The following is a 15,970-nucleotide window of genomic DNA, read 5'->3' on the forward strand; positions in this document are numbered from 1 at the left end:
CTCAAAAGCAAAAAGGGTCAAAATCAGATAAGGGAAAAGAGAAAGCAATCGAGTAGTCTATCCATAACCGTTCAAATATATCCGAGGTAAGTCTTTGAGTAATGGAACTTAGCTTATGATTTGATAAAATCATGATATATAAGGATAATATATAAATTGTGACCTAATGTTTCTACTTGAATTAAGTAGTGAGATAAGTAATTTGTACATATGACTTGTATCCGAATGGTTATAGAAATCATGTTGGATAGTGAAACGAAATCGGGTTCTTTGTATGTGGCTATTGAGCCGAAAGTGAAATTATTGATAAGCATGTTGTGCTTGTGTTCTAGCAAGGTAAATGAAATGCTAATGTATTATGATACATATATATGTGAACGATAATTGAGGATTTTAACCGGGCTAAGACCTGCAGGCCTTGTGTGAAATATATATCCGGGCTAATTCCCGAAGGCGTTTGTACTGGTGTTATATCCGGGCTAAGTCCCGAAGGCATTTGTGCTGGTGTTATATCCGGGCTAAGTCCCGAATGCATTCATGCTGGTGTTATATCTGGGCTAAGTCCCGAAGGCTTTGTGCTGGTATTATATCCGGGCTTAAAGTCCCGCATGCTTTGTGGTGGTGATTGAATTTGGGTTTTAAACCTAGCAGACTTAATGCAGATGATTGGAGTAAGATTTTGATTTCGAATGTTCGTAGTAAACTACCATTGAATGTGTTCAATACATTAAGTTGGTCAGGTATGTATTATATACTTTTATATGTTAGATTGATCGGAATTGAATCATGAATGCGAAATGAGAAGTATATGTAAAAATCTCATATGTGTATGTGTGTATTCGGTTATGGTGAAAGGTTATATGAGATTGATTCGGTGATATACATGCTAAATAATATGAATGCAAGAATGGGTAATAAATCCGCTTGGGACAGCAGCAGTAATGTGAATTCGAAAAATCACCATAAATTGTGGGAGTTGAGTTAGAAGCTGAACAAATTATGTCATGAAATCTTAATGAGTCTAGTTTCGTATAAAAGAAACCGTGTGAGCAAAAGAATTTCCAATAATGAGATATTTGAAGTGGCGTGGAATAGAGTCAAAATGACTTCGAGGTCCCCAATTCTGTTTTCAGAAAATCATTATAAATGGTACAAAAATGGTTATAAGATAAAATTTATATTCTTAGACTCCTAAATGAGTTTAGTTTCAAATGAAATAAACGATAACATATTTCAAATTCTGTATAATGAGAAATTTGATTCGTAGTGAAGAGTGGTCAGAATAGTCAAACAGTGAAACAGGGGAAACTTCAATAAAAATCTGGTATTGATTGGTCAAACTAAAAATTCTTAAAATTTTATGGATGGAAGATATATGAGTCTATTTTCAGGGAAAATTAACGGCACTTGATTTGGAGTTTCTTATCTCCAGTTATAAATAATTTAGTGACTGTTGCTTAGGAAGACAGCTTGTAGCGAATTTGTGATTTTGTTGCAAAAATGGTTAAAACTTGTTAATGACATGCTTTTCGAGTTCTTATGATCTTATTTGTGATTTCAATATTTGGTTTAAATTGAGTTCAGATTCAAGTGAGGTGAATTTGCTAAATATGTATTATGTTCATGGATACTTGGCCAAAATGGCAATTATCTAGGAATGATTTCTTGAAAATTTGAAATAATCGATCTATAAATAAATTAATTGTTTGCATTGCTTAAAACTTACGAAGCATTGAAGCTTACTCCATGTTCTCTTTTCCATTTCTTATAGGTTTATACTTTAGCTCGAGTTGGAAGGGTCGGAGATATCATCACACTATCGAGTCATTATGTGAGTTGAGAAGATTGTATATCATCATGGTTTAAGGCATGTATAGGATAGACTATAGGTAGAATGATATTTCGACTTTGTATACATTATAGCCATGCGAAGATGGCTTGCTCATTTTGTTTAGAGAAGCCTTATAATTGAACTAATGTGGTGAAATGTTTTAGTTATAACTTGACAGTAGTTAATTTGTTATTAGATATTCGGTTATGTTTTGATAGTGAGTCATTTTGGAAATTTATAAGAGCTCTTATGGAATGTTTGCATTGTTGATTATTTACGTCTGGTAAGTATCTTTGACCTTATAGAAGTTTTGTTCAGTCAAGTAATACCTCATAACCTTATTCCGACAACGGATACGGGTTAGAAGTGTTACATACAGTCCCTCAAAAGGCCTCGATGATTCTTTTAGGATCCAAAATTAAAGAAACAGAAACATGGTGAATGACTTTTGATAATTTGACGTGGAACTCGATTGCTACAGTCTGCTTCTAATAACGACTTTAACTCGTTGATCCATCTTCCATCAAATCATCTATTTCATATGTTTAAAACGAAAATATTATATAGAAAAAAAGAGTACGAATTATTGAATAACAATAACAATCAAATTTACTTCAACTAATTTAGTTTGTTGAGTCAATTTTTGAAATTCAAGTCTTTAATATAAACAATCTTTTCATTATATAAATCTCTATATGGAATTTTAGCATGGAAATTCTCCAACAGAACGGTGACTCATTTTATAACAAAGACTACCCCCGAATATCAAATATAACTTCAAAATGTTGGAAAAGATTGGACATAACAAGTCTGAGTAGTTTTTAAAAACTGCGTCTTCCTAGAAGCGTTTTAAAAAGTTTTTGGGCCTGGGATGTTTCAAAATATCTCAGGATTCATGAGATGTTTGAAAATTATCATAGCCACCTCAGCTGAAAACGCATCTTATAAGGTGCATTTTCTTCCTTCCCATTTTCAACCCTATCCTTAACTTGTGAAAAAAATTCAGAATCCAGGATAAATTTCAGACATTTTGCAAATCCCGGGATAATTTTCAGACATCTCGGGCCAACATTGTTTTTTTTTTCAGTTCGCTCCTCTCTAGTTGCCTATATAGAGGGGGTTTTGCTCCCCCAATTCCATCAATTCTCTCGGCCAAAAACTTTTTTCTTATTACAAAATGAAAAATTCTCTCATAAATTGTTTTTTTTAGTGTTGAAATTTTTGGATGGAATGATTAAATTGTGTTTGTGTTTGAGGGAGACAGTGTGATAGTTTTAAGGTTTGCTTGAGTTCACGATGATGCAGTGGCACTCGGAGACCCACACATTTCATTTTCTGTGTCAAGATGGAACCATCGCCTAAGAAGCCTATCACATTGCAACTCAGGCTCCAAATTCATGGTGGTTATACGGTCACGAGTTGAAGTATAATTAAGGCTCCTAGTTGATAGTGGTCATGCGGTCACGGGTTGAAGTATAACTCAGGATCCAATTAAGGGTGGCTATACGGTCACGGTTTGAGTTTCGTGATACTTGAAAAGGCTGCTTTATAATCCTGGCACATAAGTTTAAGATCATAATCATAGGGAAAACTAAGGGGCTTTTCAGTATGATTAACTTATTCTTTTTCTCCATCTCCATCAAAGACAGTATTGTCAACCTCTCTCTTATCCAAAACCGGTAATCGAGTTGGATGCAAAAGGACTCTCAAGGTGGAGCGATTGTGACAGATGAGAAAAGCTGAAGGTCCTTTCGGGTCGACAATGATTGTTGTGATTAAATAACTTATTAATAACTACAACTGTTGCCTCATCAACTCAAGCTTTAGCTTCTTTCCATCGCCACCATCGCTCGCCCCCTAAGAGTCCTATTGTATCCAACTTTGTTGTAGGTTTCAGACAATAGGGAGGTTAAGGATACTGCTTTTAGTGGAGATAAAAAAAATATTAAATTGATTAGACTGGAAAACCCTATAATTTTTCCCTATTATTATGGTCTCAACTTTATGTATGTGGTTTATAAAGCATTCTCTTCCGGTATTATGAAAGTTGAACATGTGACCACATAACTACTGTCAACTGGGCTCTCGAGTTATACTCCAACATGTGATTGCATAACCAATGTCAAATGGGCTCCCGAGTTATACTCCAATCCGTGACCGCATAACCACCGTCAACTAGAAGCCCTAATTATATTTCAACGTGTGACCCTATAAACACCGTGAACTCGGAGCTTGATTTGCAATGTGATGGGCTTCTAAGGCAATGGTTCCATCCCGACACGACAGATAAAATGTGTGGGTCTTTGATCTCTATCGCATCATGGTGAACTCAAATATACCTTAAAAATATCATAATGTCTACTTCAAATACGAACACAAATAAATCTCACCCCCAACTTTCCAACACACACAATTTAGGAGAGAGAAATAAAAAAACACGTCTAGCAAAGCACAATTTCAACAACCTCAGTATAAAATACGTCTTCCTAGACGCATTTTTTATTTCTATTTCAAAAAATTACCGATTTCCTTAAAAATCACTAAAATCAACATATAAGTAAAATTTAGGCAATTGGAAATGTAAAAGTTAAAGGTATATTTGACCTTAAATCAATTTGGATTTTTAAATACCAATTGAGATAAGAATGTAAATCTATGCGTAAGAAAAAGGTAAATAATAAGAGTATTTATGTGTGGATTTAAAACTTCAATGGATATTGATTTAAGGTATTGGGGGAATTCAAAGTTCTAAAAAGAAAATTCAAAAATGATGTCAAAACTATCCACAGAGGATCGGGTACAGAAATCAGGTTCACACGGGTCCCACCACGACTTCCTTTTTTCTAGTTTCTTCCTACTCTTTCCCACTCTCGTCTCCTTTCCCTTTTCTTCGTCTCGAAGGTAAACTAAGAGAAAGAAACTAATAAAACCAATACTCAGCGTTCTCTCTAAAAATCACTATTAAATCGAAAAAGAAAATCCCTAAACGATGCAAGAAGCAGAGCTTCACGATTTATCAGACGACGCCGATTACGCAGCGTCTCAACAACAAGTAAGCAAAAAATGAATATCGCATTCTATGTTTTTTCTTTTTTTCCCTTTTCTTCCCTTAAGTTTTCTTTAATTGAATTGATTTTAATCATTCTTTCTGCTCGATTCCCTCTCCTAATTATTTGTTATTTTTATCAGATTCCTTGAATTTAATTCCCTCTTTCTTCTTTTATATTCTTTATCTTTTTAGGGATCAGCGAGTATAATGCGGTGCGACAGTGGGAAAAAAAGCTCGTCAAGTGAACCCGAGGGAGCCCAGATTGTTTATTTGAAGGATAATGTTACAATTCATCCTACTCAGTTTGCCTCTGAACGGATTAGTGGAAGATTGAAGTTAATTAAGCAAGGCTCTTCTCTCTTCATGGTAATTAGTTGCACTTTGTTTACTTATATGTATAGTTGCTGTTAGCCTTACCTGGTTATCAGAATTAAAGAAAAAAGTCGACTATTTATGTAATCATTAATGAATTGCTGAAATAATTATTTACCATTTAACTATTTGATGGTTGACTCCCCCCCCCCAAAAAAAAAAAAACTGATTATGTGACATGGTTTGAGTGGAAAGCATATATTATGAAGTGTTTCATACGATCCTTTATTACCTAATTTGTGCTAGTTAGTTCATGGACACGATAAAAGTCAAGGGAGGCAAATAGGATGTACAAAAGTATTGTGGCAAATATAATTTTTGTTTGTGTTATCTACGCATGAAATAAATGTTCTTTTATTGTATTTGATTGTAGACATGGATTCCATACAAAGGACAAAGTACAAATGCAAGACTATCTGAGAAAGGTTTTCAGCTTCAGACTTGTGATTTGAATGTATTTTATGTACTTATCAATTCATAAGGCATGTATAGATTATATGATTTGCTGAAACTTTTCTTGCATGCATGCTTTTATTATGCAGATAGGAATCTTTATACCATTAGGGCAGTGCCATTTGCTGATGTGAGATCCATCCGGAGACACACTCCAGCTCTTGGGTGGCAGTACATTATTGTTGTTCTGTCATTTGGTAAGGAAATTTTAGACTGTACTGCTTTTACGATTTTTGGTTGTCTTCAAGCGAATTTTCACCCTCCTGTGAGGGACAAAAATAAGAAAATAAGTATTAAAAATGAAAACTATTTCATATATTTAAGGCCAAAGTTAGTGGAGATATGTTTTATCAAAATCTCTTAGAGTTACTAAATTAAAATTTGGCTCCATGGACATGGGCTATTTCTTTATTGGCATATATCGTTTAATTCATACTTAATTCTGTGCAAACATAGAGACGGTAATAAAGGTGGTGTGATATCAATTGTGTGTCAATATATGCTTAGAACGCTCTCAAAGGAAGATGGTAGGTTTCCCTACCACACTTGTGGTAACTTTGGTTTTGGAAACTTGTGTATAAAACCACTGATCATAGAAGCTGATAATCTCTTAATTTTCCTTTTTATTGTGTTTTTTAAAATTGATAATGAGCAAAGTCTTTGGAGATTTGGTGTTAATCAATTTATGTTTTCCATCTCTTTCTTGTTTGATTTCCCTCCTAGAGTTGGCTGCCTGAGATGAACAGTAGAAAGTTAAGAGGTTAAATCATCAGACAACTTTATAACTCAATTAAATTAACCAAAAGGAGATTATAGATTCCATAACCTCGAATCATTAATTATGTAATGAAACCAGTTAAACTTGACTCTGAAGCATTATATAATAGATATTCAACATCTTACAGAGCTGAAGCTTAGAGAAACCTGGTATCATCTAAATTTCTGTAAGATGATTCATGTATGGAAATTGTTGCTTTAAAGCCTTTACTAGGTATTGACAGCCATTTCTTTCCCTTGAATTTTAAAAAAGCTTTTTCCTAAGCATGCTGATTTGCATGGTTACTTTAACTGGCAGTTGAAAAGACTACTAGGCATATAAACCTCTCAGTTCGACTGTTCCATCTTTGTGCTACTTCCTGCATCTTGTTTGTTCGTTTACAAGTTTATGGTTTGTCTTGAAGAACCACTTATTGACTAGCTGGAATGGTGTCAGATTACTAATTAATAGTTGATTTTTTCTGCTTGCAAGTCTTTGAAATTCCTTGTGATAGTTGTTAAAAGATGATGTAAATGGTCTAATCTCTTGGATTTATTTCAATTTTGTTTTAATGAAGATTTCTATTTCTACTCTGTGACTATCCTTGTATTTAAATTAATGAAAAACTTTGTTTTGCAGGACTTGCATTTCCTCCACTTTACTTCTATAATGGAGGAGTTCGAGAGTTCCTTGCTACAGTAAAGCAACATGTTTTACTCGTGAGGTTGGTTTTGTGCATTTTAAGTTCCAGTTCAATGGTATTTGTGTGATAACTGATTTGAATTCATCTTCAAGAGTTTGAATGTACTTGCTATAGCATTTTGACCAAGACTAAATCTTGAATTAACCAGGTCTTGTCTATCATATGTTTATTGGAACAAATAGGAAATAGATAAAGACTTTTGAAGGAAAAAATTTGTAAGAAAAGCATTTTCATTTTGTTCTTGCATAATCAATGGTATTAATCTTTTTGGGAGATTGTGGAGTTTTGTTAATTTATTCATTTATAATTTGGTTTTTTTGTTAGTATTATGAGCTTTATTTTCTGTGATCACATTTATTCTGAAATTCAGGAGCTTTGGTAGATTGTTGGAATCTCTAATGTATGATTTTTCCTTGATTTGGGTAAAGAATGTCTTATGTCTTATTTGTTTATGGTACAGGTTTTTCTTTAAGAGAATTTGCTACCACAAGGATTTTTTCTTTTGTTGAATGTGCCATAATTAATGATTTACTATATTTATTGATACTTAGCATATAATAACGTATTGGTTCTTTCGCTTCCAGATCTTCTTAATTAGGAAGTTTCTCCAGAAACAATCAGTATCACACTGCAATTATGTGTGTTTGTTCTATATTTTTTGTGTTATGTATGTCTTTAGCTCACAATTTGTAGATGTCCTTATTTTGCATCTTATTTTCAGGTCAGCTGAAGATGCTAATGTATTTCTTGTTAATGACTTTCAAAATCCTCTGCAGGTTTGTATAATGCTAATTACCTGTTTGGTTTGTTTTTATCCCAGAATTTATTTTACCACAGGTATTTTTAATCAAAATTCTCTTCAGCAGCAATGCTTCCAATAACATATATCCAACATGGGAAATAAGGAACACTTAAATTGCGGAATAATTTACTTCTATAGGGGATAGTGTAAATTGTGTTGTATACTGATAATTTGTTCTGAATATTATAATGCTTGTTGCAGCGAACTTTGTCTTCGTTGGAACTACCTAGGGCAGTTTCCATTGCTAGTGTGCCATCAACACCTGTTTCAGTTGGGGAGTCTTCTTCACAACAAAATGAAGAGAGGACCGATGTAAGGGCTAGTATTCCTCAATATAATGGAACGCAGAGGCAGAAAGGTCATGATCCTGCTCGAGATATTTCCATTCAAGTTTTGGAGAAATTTTCTCTTGTAACAAAGTTTGCCCGCGAAACAACTTCACAGCTTTTCCGTGAGACTCATAGCAATGGTTTTGGCCCTTTAGAGAGGAGAAACTCTAACCAGTCTGCCCTTGATTACAGTCACAAATCATCTGAGTATAAAGAGGATGTTCCTGTTCAAAGCCCTGTTGATCCAGATCCTCTTGAGGTAGCAGTTTGTTCCCTTCGTCAATTATTTTCACTTGCTCTTACACACTTCAATACTTGCACTTACTTATTTGAAGGTATAAAAATGAAAGTGCATATATTTCTACAGAAGCTCTTGATTTTCATGGATCAATCGGAACTCAATATAGTCATTATCAATTTTAGGGGATCAAGGCTGACATGGTAGATCAGAGAAAGCCTATATTTAAGATATAGGATGGAAATCCTTTAAAATTTTAAAATGATAAAACTGATCTGCTTACGACTTGGTGTTTATGATAGTGCTACATATAAAACTAAATAAGATACCTTGACTGTTCCATTTGATGATGTAAATGATGAATAGCTTGAATCTGGTATTGTTCTTGGAAAGTCATCATGATGTCTGAATCTTTCTATATTTTCACATTACTCGGAGAATTAAGTATTGTTGTTAATCTAAGCATGGTCCAGAGTTCTTTATTTAATTCATGCTGCTTGCTTTATTTTAGCTGGGAACTTTTCAACTTCTGTACCAGGGCAGCCTGATACCAACCTTATCCTTGTTGAACAGAAAGTCCCATTTAGGAAACACAATCATTTTGAAAAAACTGCTATCAATGTGGAGGCCTTTGAGCTAATCAGGTTAAGAATGTACAGAAAGGAGCCTTAGTTCGTTTTAAGTTGTTGGGTAACATTTCTACCCTTTCCAACTTCAGTCTTGAGTTAGATATAGATACTTGTGAATGAAAATGGCTTATAGAACCTGCTTCATATTCCAATATGTCTTTTGGCATATGATTGCTGAATGAGATTGCATAGCTTAAGTGAATGATGCATGAAGTTGGAAATCCAAGTGGGGCTAGATGGACAGGGAAGATTGGTTTGTGAAGCATAAAAAAGGAGAACTATGTTGCAACGTTGACGTTCCTTATATAGTTTTTGTTTGATGGATGATGGATCAATTAATGTTTGGTCCTCAATTTAGCCTTACAAAACACTTGTTGCTACTCTCCCACCTGTTGAGAAGATTAGTTTCTCTGACTGCATCTAGCAGATAGATATACAACTTCTTTGTAGTCTGTAGTCTCTGCTCTTTGAGATTGAGTGTGTCTGGTAACCAACTTTCCTTCTTTTCTGTTGATGTGATTGGAGTTTGGCGCTTGTTCTGGGGTCTTTTCTCTTCCTGTAGGATTGAGCAATTGTGAAAGTTGTGGTGAAGTAATCATAAATTAGGATACTGATAGAACCAGAGATGGATCTTTTGGTTCTGTGTTGGAGAAATCTGCAACATGGCTATTTTGATTGTATTTATATTTGTAGGGGTCTTTTCTTTAACCTAGTTTGGAGGAAGCTGGACATTCTTACAAGTTTTACAGGGCTGCAAAGAAAATTTGGAACATTAATTTGTTACATCTATGACTATTAAGAAGTGGTTGTACTTTATCAAATTAGACTACTAAAAACTGAAAATAAATCATTTTGCTTGTGTCTATTTGTATGTATGCAACCTTCTTTTGAGTAGTTGAAATGGATGGTACAGAATCGTAATTTATTATATTACTTGTTTGTGGTGATAAAAAATGATTTCAACCTTGTGCTAAATATGTACTTGTGCTATTTTTTAATAATGATGGCAGGAGAGGGCCCAGTATTTGGTGTGGTTCAATGTTATTTAAATTCCATAACATTTTTGAATTGTTTCACTTTTGGAAACAGATTTTGTATCGTAAGCTAATATATATTTTTCTCTTCCTATTTTGGCAGTTTGACAAACTCTCATTAGTTTGGGGAAAACCCCGACAACCACCTCTGGGGTTGGAAGAGGTAAGGAACCATACGCAAACTATGTTATTCTGTGTTGTTTCCAATTTGCTTATCTATTTCACATCTCATTCTGCCTATGTCCTACCTCTCCAGTGCATGTCTCTATCACCAATCTCTTACTATATGAAACGAAATAGATTATTAATAAATTTCTTCATTTTTATATCAAATCCTTCTTTAAGCATGACCTTTGAAGTTGCTAGATGTTTCTTCAAATTTCCCTTTTTTGTAATTGGTGTATATTGCTCTTTTTAAATTTATTTATTTATTTTTCAGTGGGCCACATTCTTGGATTTTGAAGGGCGAGTGGTGGATCCAAAAGCTTTAAGAAAAAGAATATTTTATGGAGGAGTTGAACACAAATTTCGAAAAGAGGTTTGTATTAGTACCTGGCAAGGAATCATTGAGTGAATGGTTCTTTTGATTAAAAATGATCTTAATCTTAGAGTTATTACTTTTGGTTTTAGGTCTGGGCAATATTGTTGGGATATCATTCATATGAATCAACGTATGCAGAGAGGGAGTATCAAAAGTCTATCAAAAAGACAGAATATGAAACAATAAAAAACCAGTGGCAGGTTTTCACTATTCTCTGTGTTCTTTGTCATTCAACCCTCTTTCCGTTCCCTACGTTGAATCCAAGTTGGCGTTGGATATTAATACCATGGTCAATACTCTTTATTAAAAGCTTAAACTTTTGAGTTTTAGAAGAAAAACTTTTGTTTTCAACCAAAGACACTTTTGGATGTTCTTTATTTACATAATACATTCTTTTAATCTAAGTCTCCTATGACATGTGGTCATCTGGTATCTCTCTTAGACTAGGCGTTCAACCAAAGACTTGTGTATGACTTTAAGGTTTCTTTGACAAGCCTGTGTGCTAAGATTGCTGGTCTTCTTTGAGGTGTATGGCATGTTGCAGAATTTCCATGCCTCCAAGATGTGCCTCTGAATGGAGAGGTGACTGCTAAAGTGTTTTTCTATAAGACAGACTCAATTATCTTGTAAGGGCCAGTTTATATAGCTTGTTGGGAGCTCTAAGAAAACCAATGACTAAAATGAATTCACCCTAGAGATGACATGTATTTGGGGTTTTTCAAGGTTGGAAAGCTTAATGCTGTTAAACTTGTGACATTTTCTGTAATAATGGACTAATAGAAAAGTATAAATACAATTCCTCCTGTCAGTCTTGTTATGTACTGATACTTAGTTGGGTTGTATAAGAGTATTGGATGTAGCTGCATGATTACTCAATGGAGCATACAGATAATAGATGCTAGAATAAGAAATACTGCAACAGGGTGCTAACATCTGGAGCTAACTGTTTTTGTTAGTTATCTTTATCTCAATAAGTATTGGCTTGATTAAAATGGGGGCTGTTAGTTGTTTGTGAGTTGGTAGTATTATTTTTAGGTTTTGTCTGTTGTCATGCTGTTTTCTTTGTTAAAGAGTAATTTTCAAATGCTGGCAAAACTTTTCCATGTATCTTAGTACTTCTTTGGTGAACATTTGGACAGAGTATCTCTCCTGGACAGGCAAAAAGATTTACAAAATTTAGAGAGAGGAAAGGCCTTATAGAGAAAGATGTGGTATGCATGAAACCATCACATGTTTCAGTTTGGAGATTCATATATTTATTTTATTCTTTGAAAAGTGTAAAAGCACAATCCTGAGTTCAATGCAACGACTATGTTTGTTGTTTTTAAGGTAAGGACAGACAGATCGCTCTCTTTCTATGATGGGGATGACAATCCAAATGTGAATCTTTTACATGATATTCTCTTGACCTACTCTTTTTACAACTTTGATCTTGGTTACTGTCAGGTAACTACTTCGTTAAGCTTTGTTTTTAAGAATCAGTTGGGTGTCTAGCAGGGAAAAGAATTACAGTCATGCTGAGTTACAATTTTGATGCTGAATGTTTTTTTTTTTTTGATTCAATGAAAAAAATCTTGTGTTTAAAAAATTGCGATGAAAGTGGTGTTTTAAATTGGATGCGCATGCATGTAGAAATGGAATTAGTCTGATTGAAATGCTTGTGTGCACGGAATAAATAACTGTCTTGGTGGTAATACAAGTTCAAAGTTCACTATGTCATTTCATATAATCTCAGGGTGACCTGCAGGCATGCTGGTGACATGGCTTGTTGAAATATGACATAAGGATCTCATAAGCAACTAAGCAGGCAGTAGATATGATGTCCCAGGTCACATGCTTTGAGAGCATTAATCAATGAATGGATTTGAAACAGTTTCTTTCATTTTAGTATATTTTAAGTGCCTTTCAGTGGTCCTTATCACCAAAAACTGTATTTAAAGTGGATCATAATTGAACATGCATGTTATAATTTTGTTTTCTTTATTACATGCCATAATTTAGTTGCAAAATATTGTGAGGCTTTTGTCCTTTGATGATGATTTATTCTGATATTTTCTTCTCTCCTGTTAAATTTTACCATGTCGAAGAGATGGCTGTTTGTATGTTTGAATGCATTCCGTTTATCTTTTCATGATTCTAGCAAAATAGAGACACATACACACGTAGAGATGCACATAAGAGTGCAATTTTCATATTCCAGTTTCTACATTTTGTTGTAGATAATTTGATCAGGCGTGTAAATGTTTAGGCATATAGCTTGTTTTTATTTCTAATGCATGAATTTCTCAGAAGTTTTATGTACATTGTGGCACTTTTCTTCTATATGGTTGTGTGCTTCATCTTTTCCTTTCTTACAGGGGATGAGCGATCTGCTATCTCCAATTTTGTTTGTGATGGAGGATGAGTCAGAATCATTTTGGTGTTTTGTGGCTCTGATGGAACGCCTTGGGCCCAATTTTAATCGTGATCAAAATGGCATGCATTCTCAGCTTTTTGCATTATCTAAGGTCTCTCTCTCTCTTTCACAGACGCACACTCACACACACAAACATACTTAAGTGATGGACTTGTTATGGTTTTTGTCAAAATGACCAAGACCTTTTTCCTTGTTCTAAACTTTGGGATATGACTGTTTAATGGTAATCTCATGCTTTTTATAACTTCCAACAACCTCCTGCCCCTGTTGGCCCCTTTGGCATGGGGTTAAATTTTCTCCTCCTCTATTGTAGAAAAGGGCAATAGTGTTTATGTTCAGAATTCTTGACCATAAGTTTCTGTATAATTAAGACCGTTTAACTTTGTAAGTGTGTCAGTTGGTCAGAGATTTCTGGCAATTGTTTTCGAGACTTCTTTAATTATTAGAATTTTTGTTCTTCTTCATCTTGTGCGGCTCCCTGAAATTTCAGCCTTTGCATTGTTGTAAAGTTAAAAAGCAATAGTAGTATTGATATGATATAGATCCAGTCTGAGTTTGTAAAGCTTCAAACTCTGAATCAGAGTTTGTGGTGCGGCTTTTTGGGAGACTTCCACAAGATGATATAGCTGGCCTCAGAACTTTGTTTTATTGTGAAAGATTACATGTTTTGATGAGAATAGAGCATCATAGTTCCCATTCTTTTCTTGAGTTAACAACTACGATATAGAAACTGGTATAACATGACCACTTTTGGTTTTATCAGTCCTTGAATAGAAGTCATCAAACTAATGTTTCTTCTTGGAGATCTTTGGATGTCATTTGTGTTCCTGGGAAGGAAACAACATAAAGTAGTTTATAACCAGCTAACCCACTTCTCCCTTGCCCATAAACAGCATAAAGAAGATTAAATGGTATCATGACACTATATTTTCTGACGAAGAATTTATAAATGGCTAAACCAAGTAAATCAATATTTCATGAACAGAGATTTGGTCTCTGATTTTGAACTGTACTACTTTTTTCAGCTGGTGGAGTTGCTGGACAGACCTCTGCACAAATATTTCGAGCAGAATGACTGCTTGAATTATTTCTTTTGTTTCCGCTGGATTCTGATACAGTTTAAAAGGTCAGGCTCTTGGACTTGAGAGTTCCTTACATTTCCTTCCTTGCTAACATTCATTTTAGGCTACATTTTCCTTTAATAATGCGCTGCACATATTTCCTGCTCTCACATTCCTGTTTTCTATCGTACCAGTTGAAATGGCTCATGTAAAGTAGAGTAGTTTGTGGGATAACTAGAATGTGGTTCAGAGCAGAGAAAAGTGGGAGGATCTAAGATAAATAATTTGCGAGGAAGGTGTAAATGGATGGAACATGTTAAACGGGTACCTCTTTGGCAAACCTTCTGGTTTGAATTCTCACCCAAGTTGGAAGGACTTAAGGAGAGCGGAGAATGGGGAGAGTAGATGAGAAATATTAACAATTTTACAAATTTCCCTGTCATATTGGAGACAAAAATTTGTCCTTTCTGTTGCTAGAATCATCCCTATTTTTGAGAACACTGTTATTATTTTTAGTATATGCGCTTTTCTCCATGTGTGCACGGCACCTTTTGCTCCACACTCATAATCCAACATGCAATTACTTATTTTAAGTCCATCGGTATCTGGTGAGGAGGGAGAAAGTGGTTTATGTTGATTGCTTAGAATTAAATAAAAGTGAGAAAAAAGGAGGCATTTCTTGATCTTGGTCTTGATACTGCAGAAAAAAGTCCTTTGATTTTTAACCCCCTTAAATTTCATATTTTGCTTGCACTTATTAATTACTGTCAAACATGAATTTATCCAGGGAACTTGAATACGAGCAAACAATGCGATTGTGGGAAGTATTGTGGACGCATTATTTGTCGGAGCACCTCCAACTGTATGTGTGCGTAGCTATCTTGAAGCGCTATCGAGGGAAGATAATGGGAGAGCAAATGGACTTTGATACCCTCTTGAAGTTCATCAATGAGCTGAGTGGGCAGATTGAGCTTGATGCGATCCTCAGGGATGCGGAAGCTTTATGTTTATGTGCGGGAGGATATGGAGCTGCTTGCATCCCACCTGGAACTCCACGTTCATTGCCAGTTGACAATGGTTTATTCTATAGTCAGCAAGATGATGAAGTACTGTGAATTGATTCACCATTATGTTTTAGTGTGAAACAGATTCATTGACCTTGTATTTAGCTGTTTTTTTAACAAAACATTAATGCGAATGGATTGGATGAATCATAATATAATTTCTTTTTCGTTCAGAGGTAGTGTAACATGTTTTATGTAAACCTTTTCGTTATTTTCTAAGATTTCCAAATAATTGTCTTGTTCTTATATCTGATTATTTGGTGGATTTTTATTCTTTTATCAAACCTGAAAGTTTATAAAATTTGTTGTACGTTAATTGTATCTGAGATATTTTTGGTATATTGGTGGTTAAAATGTCATCATGTGTTTTATTTTTTATATTCTTTTTGAAGTCATGGTTTCTTAACTTCATATCTGGGTGGAATTTTAAAAAAATAAAAAATTGTAGTGTATCAAATAATATTCTTTTGTGTATATATATATTGATGTTGAATGTTATTTGTTTATTTGGCATTATATATATATATGTGAAGATATGAAAAGGAATGAAGTATAAATTTAGCACCATTGGGATGAAATTATAATCCTCACATCACTTGTTTACATTTAAAAGTCCTCATTGCTAAAGCCTGGAAGCCCTTTGGGAGAAAAAGAAGGAAAACAAAATGTATATACTATTGTATCCCTACCA

The 15,970-nt window shown here is 34.4% G+C and overlaps 1 protein-coding gene across 3 annotated transcripts; it reads left to right on the forward strand.

Moving 5' to 3' along the window:
• Positions 1-4,617: 4,617 nt before the first annotated feature.
• On the forward strand, positions 4,618-15,452 carry LOC107951815 (TBC1 domain family member 17). 3 transcript variants are annotated; one of them, XM_016886959.2, is made up of 15 exons: positions 4,618-4,883; positions 5,073-5,246; positions 5,626-5,677; positions 5,795-5,902; positions 7,102-7,186; positions 7,887-7,941; positions 8,169-8,555; positions 10,301-10,360; positions 10,637-10,735; positions 10,828-10,938; positions 11,878-11,949; positions 12,068-12,184; positions 13,096-13,245; positions 14,180-14,280; positions 15,003-15,452. In XM_016886959.2, exons 1-15 carry the CDS (start codon positions 4,821-4,823, stop codon positions 15,328-15,330), a joined length of 1,962 nt encoding a protein of 653 aa, XP_016742448.1. In that variant the 5' UTR covers positions 4,618-4,820; the 3' UTR covers positions 15,331-15,452. The 3 variants fall into 3 exon arrangements, with proteins under 3 accessions (XP_016742448.1, XP_040971042.1, XP_016742449.1); XM_041115108.1 differs by lacking the exon at positions 11,878-11,949 and having other exon boundaries at positions 4,636-4,883; XM_016886960.2 differs by lacking the exons at positions 11,878-11,949; positions 12,068-12,184 and having other exon boundaries at positions 4,636-4,883.
• Positions 15,453-15,970: the final 518 nt, after the last annotated feature.

This window comes from Gossypium hirsutum, chromosome A06, assembly GCF_007990345.1.
Source record: "Gossypium hirsutum isolate 1008001.06 chromosome A06, Gossypium_hirsutum_v2.1, whole genome shotgun sequence".
NCBI lineage: Eukaryota > Viridiplantae > Streptophyta > Magnoliopsida > Malvales > Malvaceae > Gossypium > Gossypium hirsutum.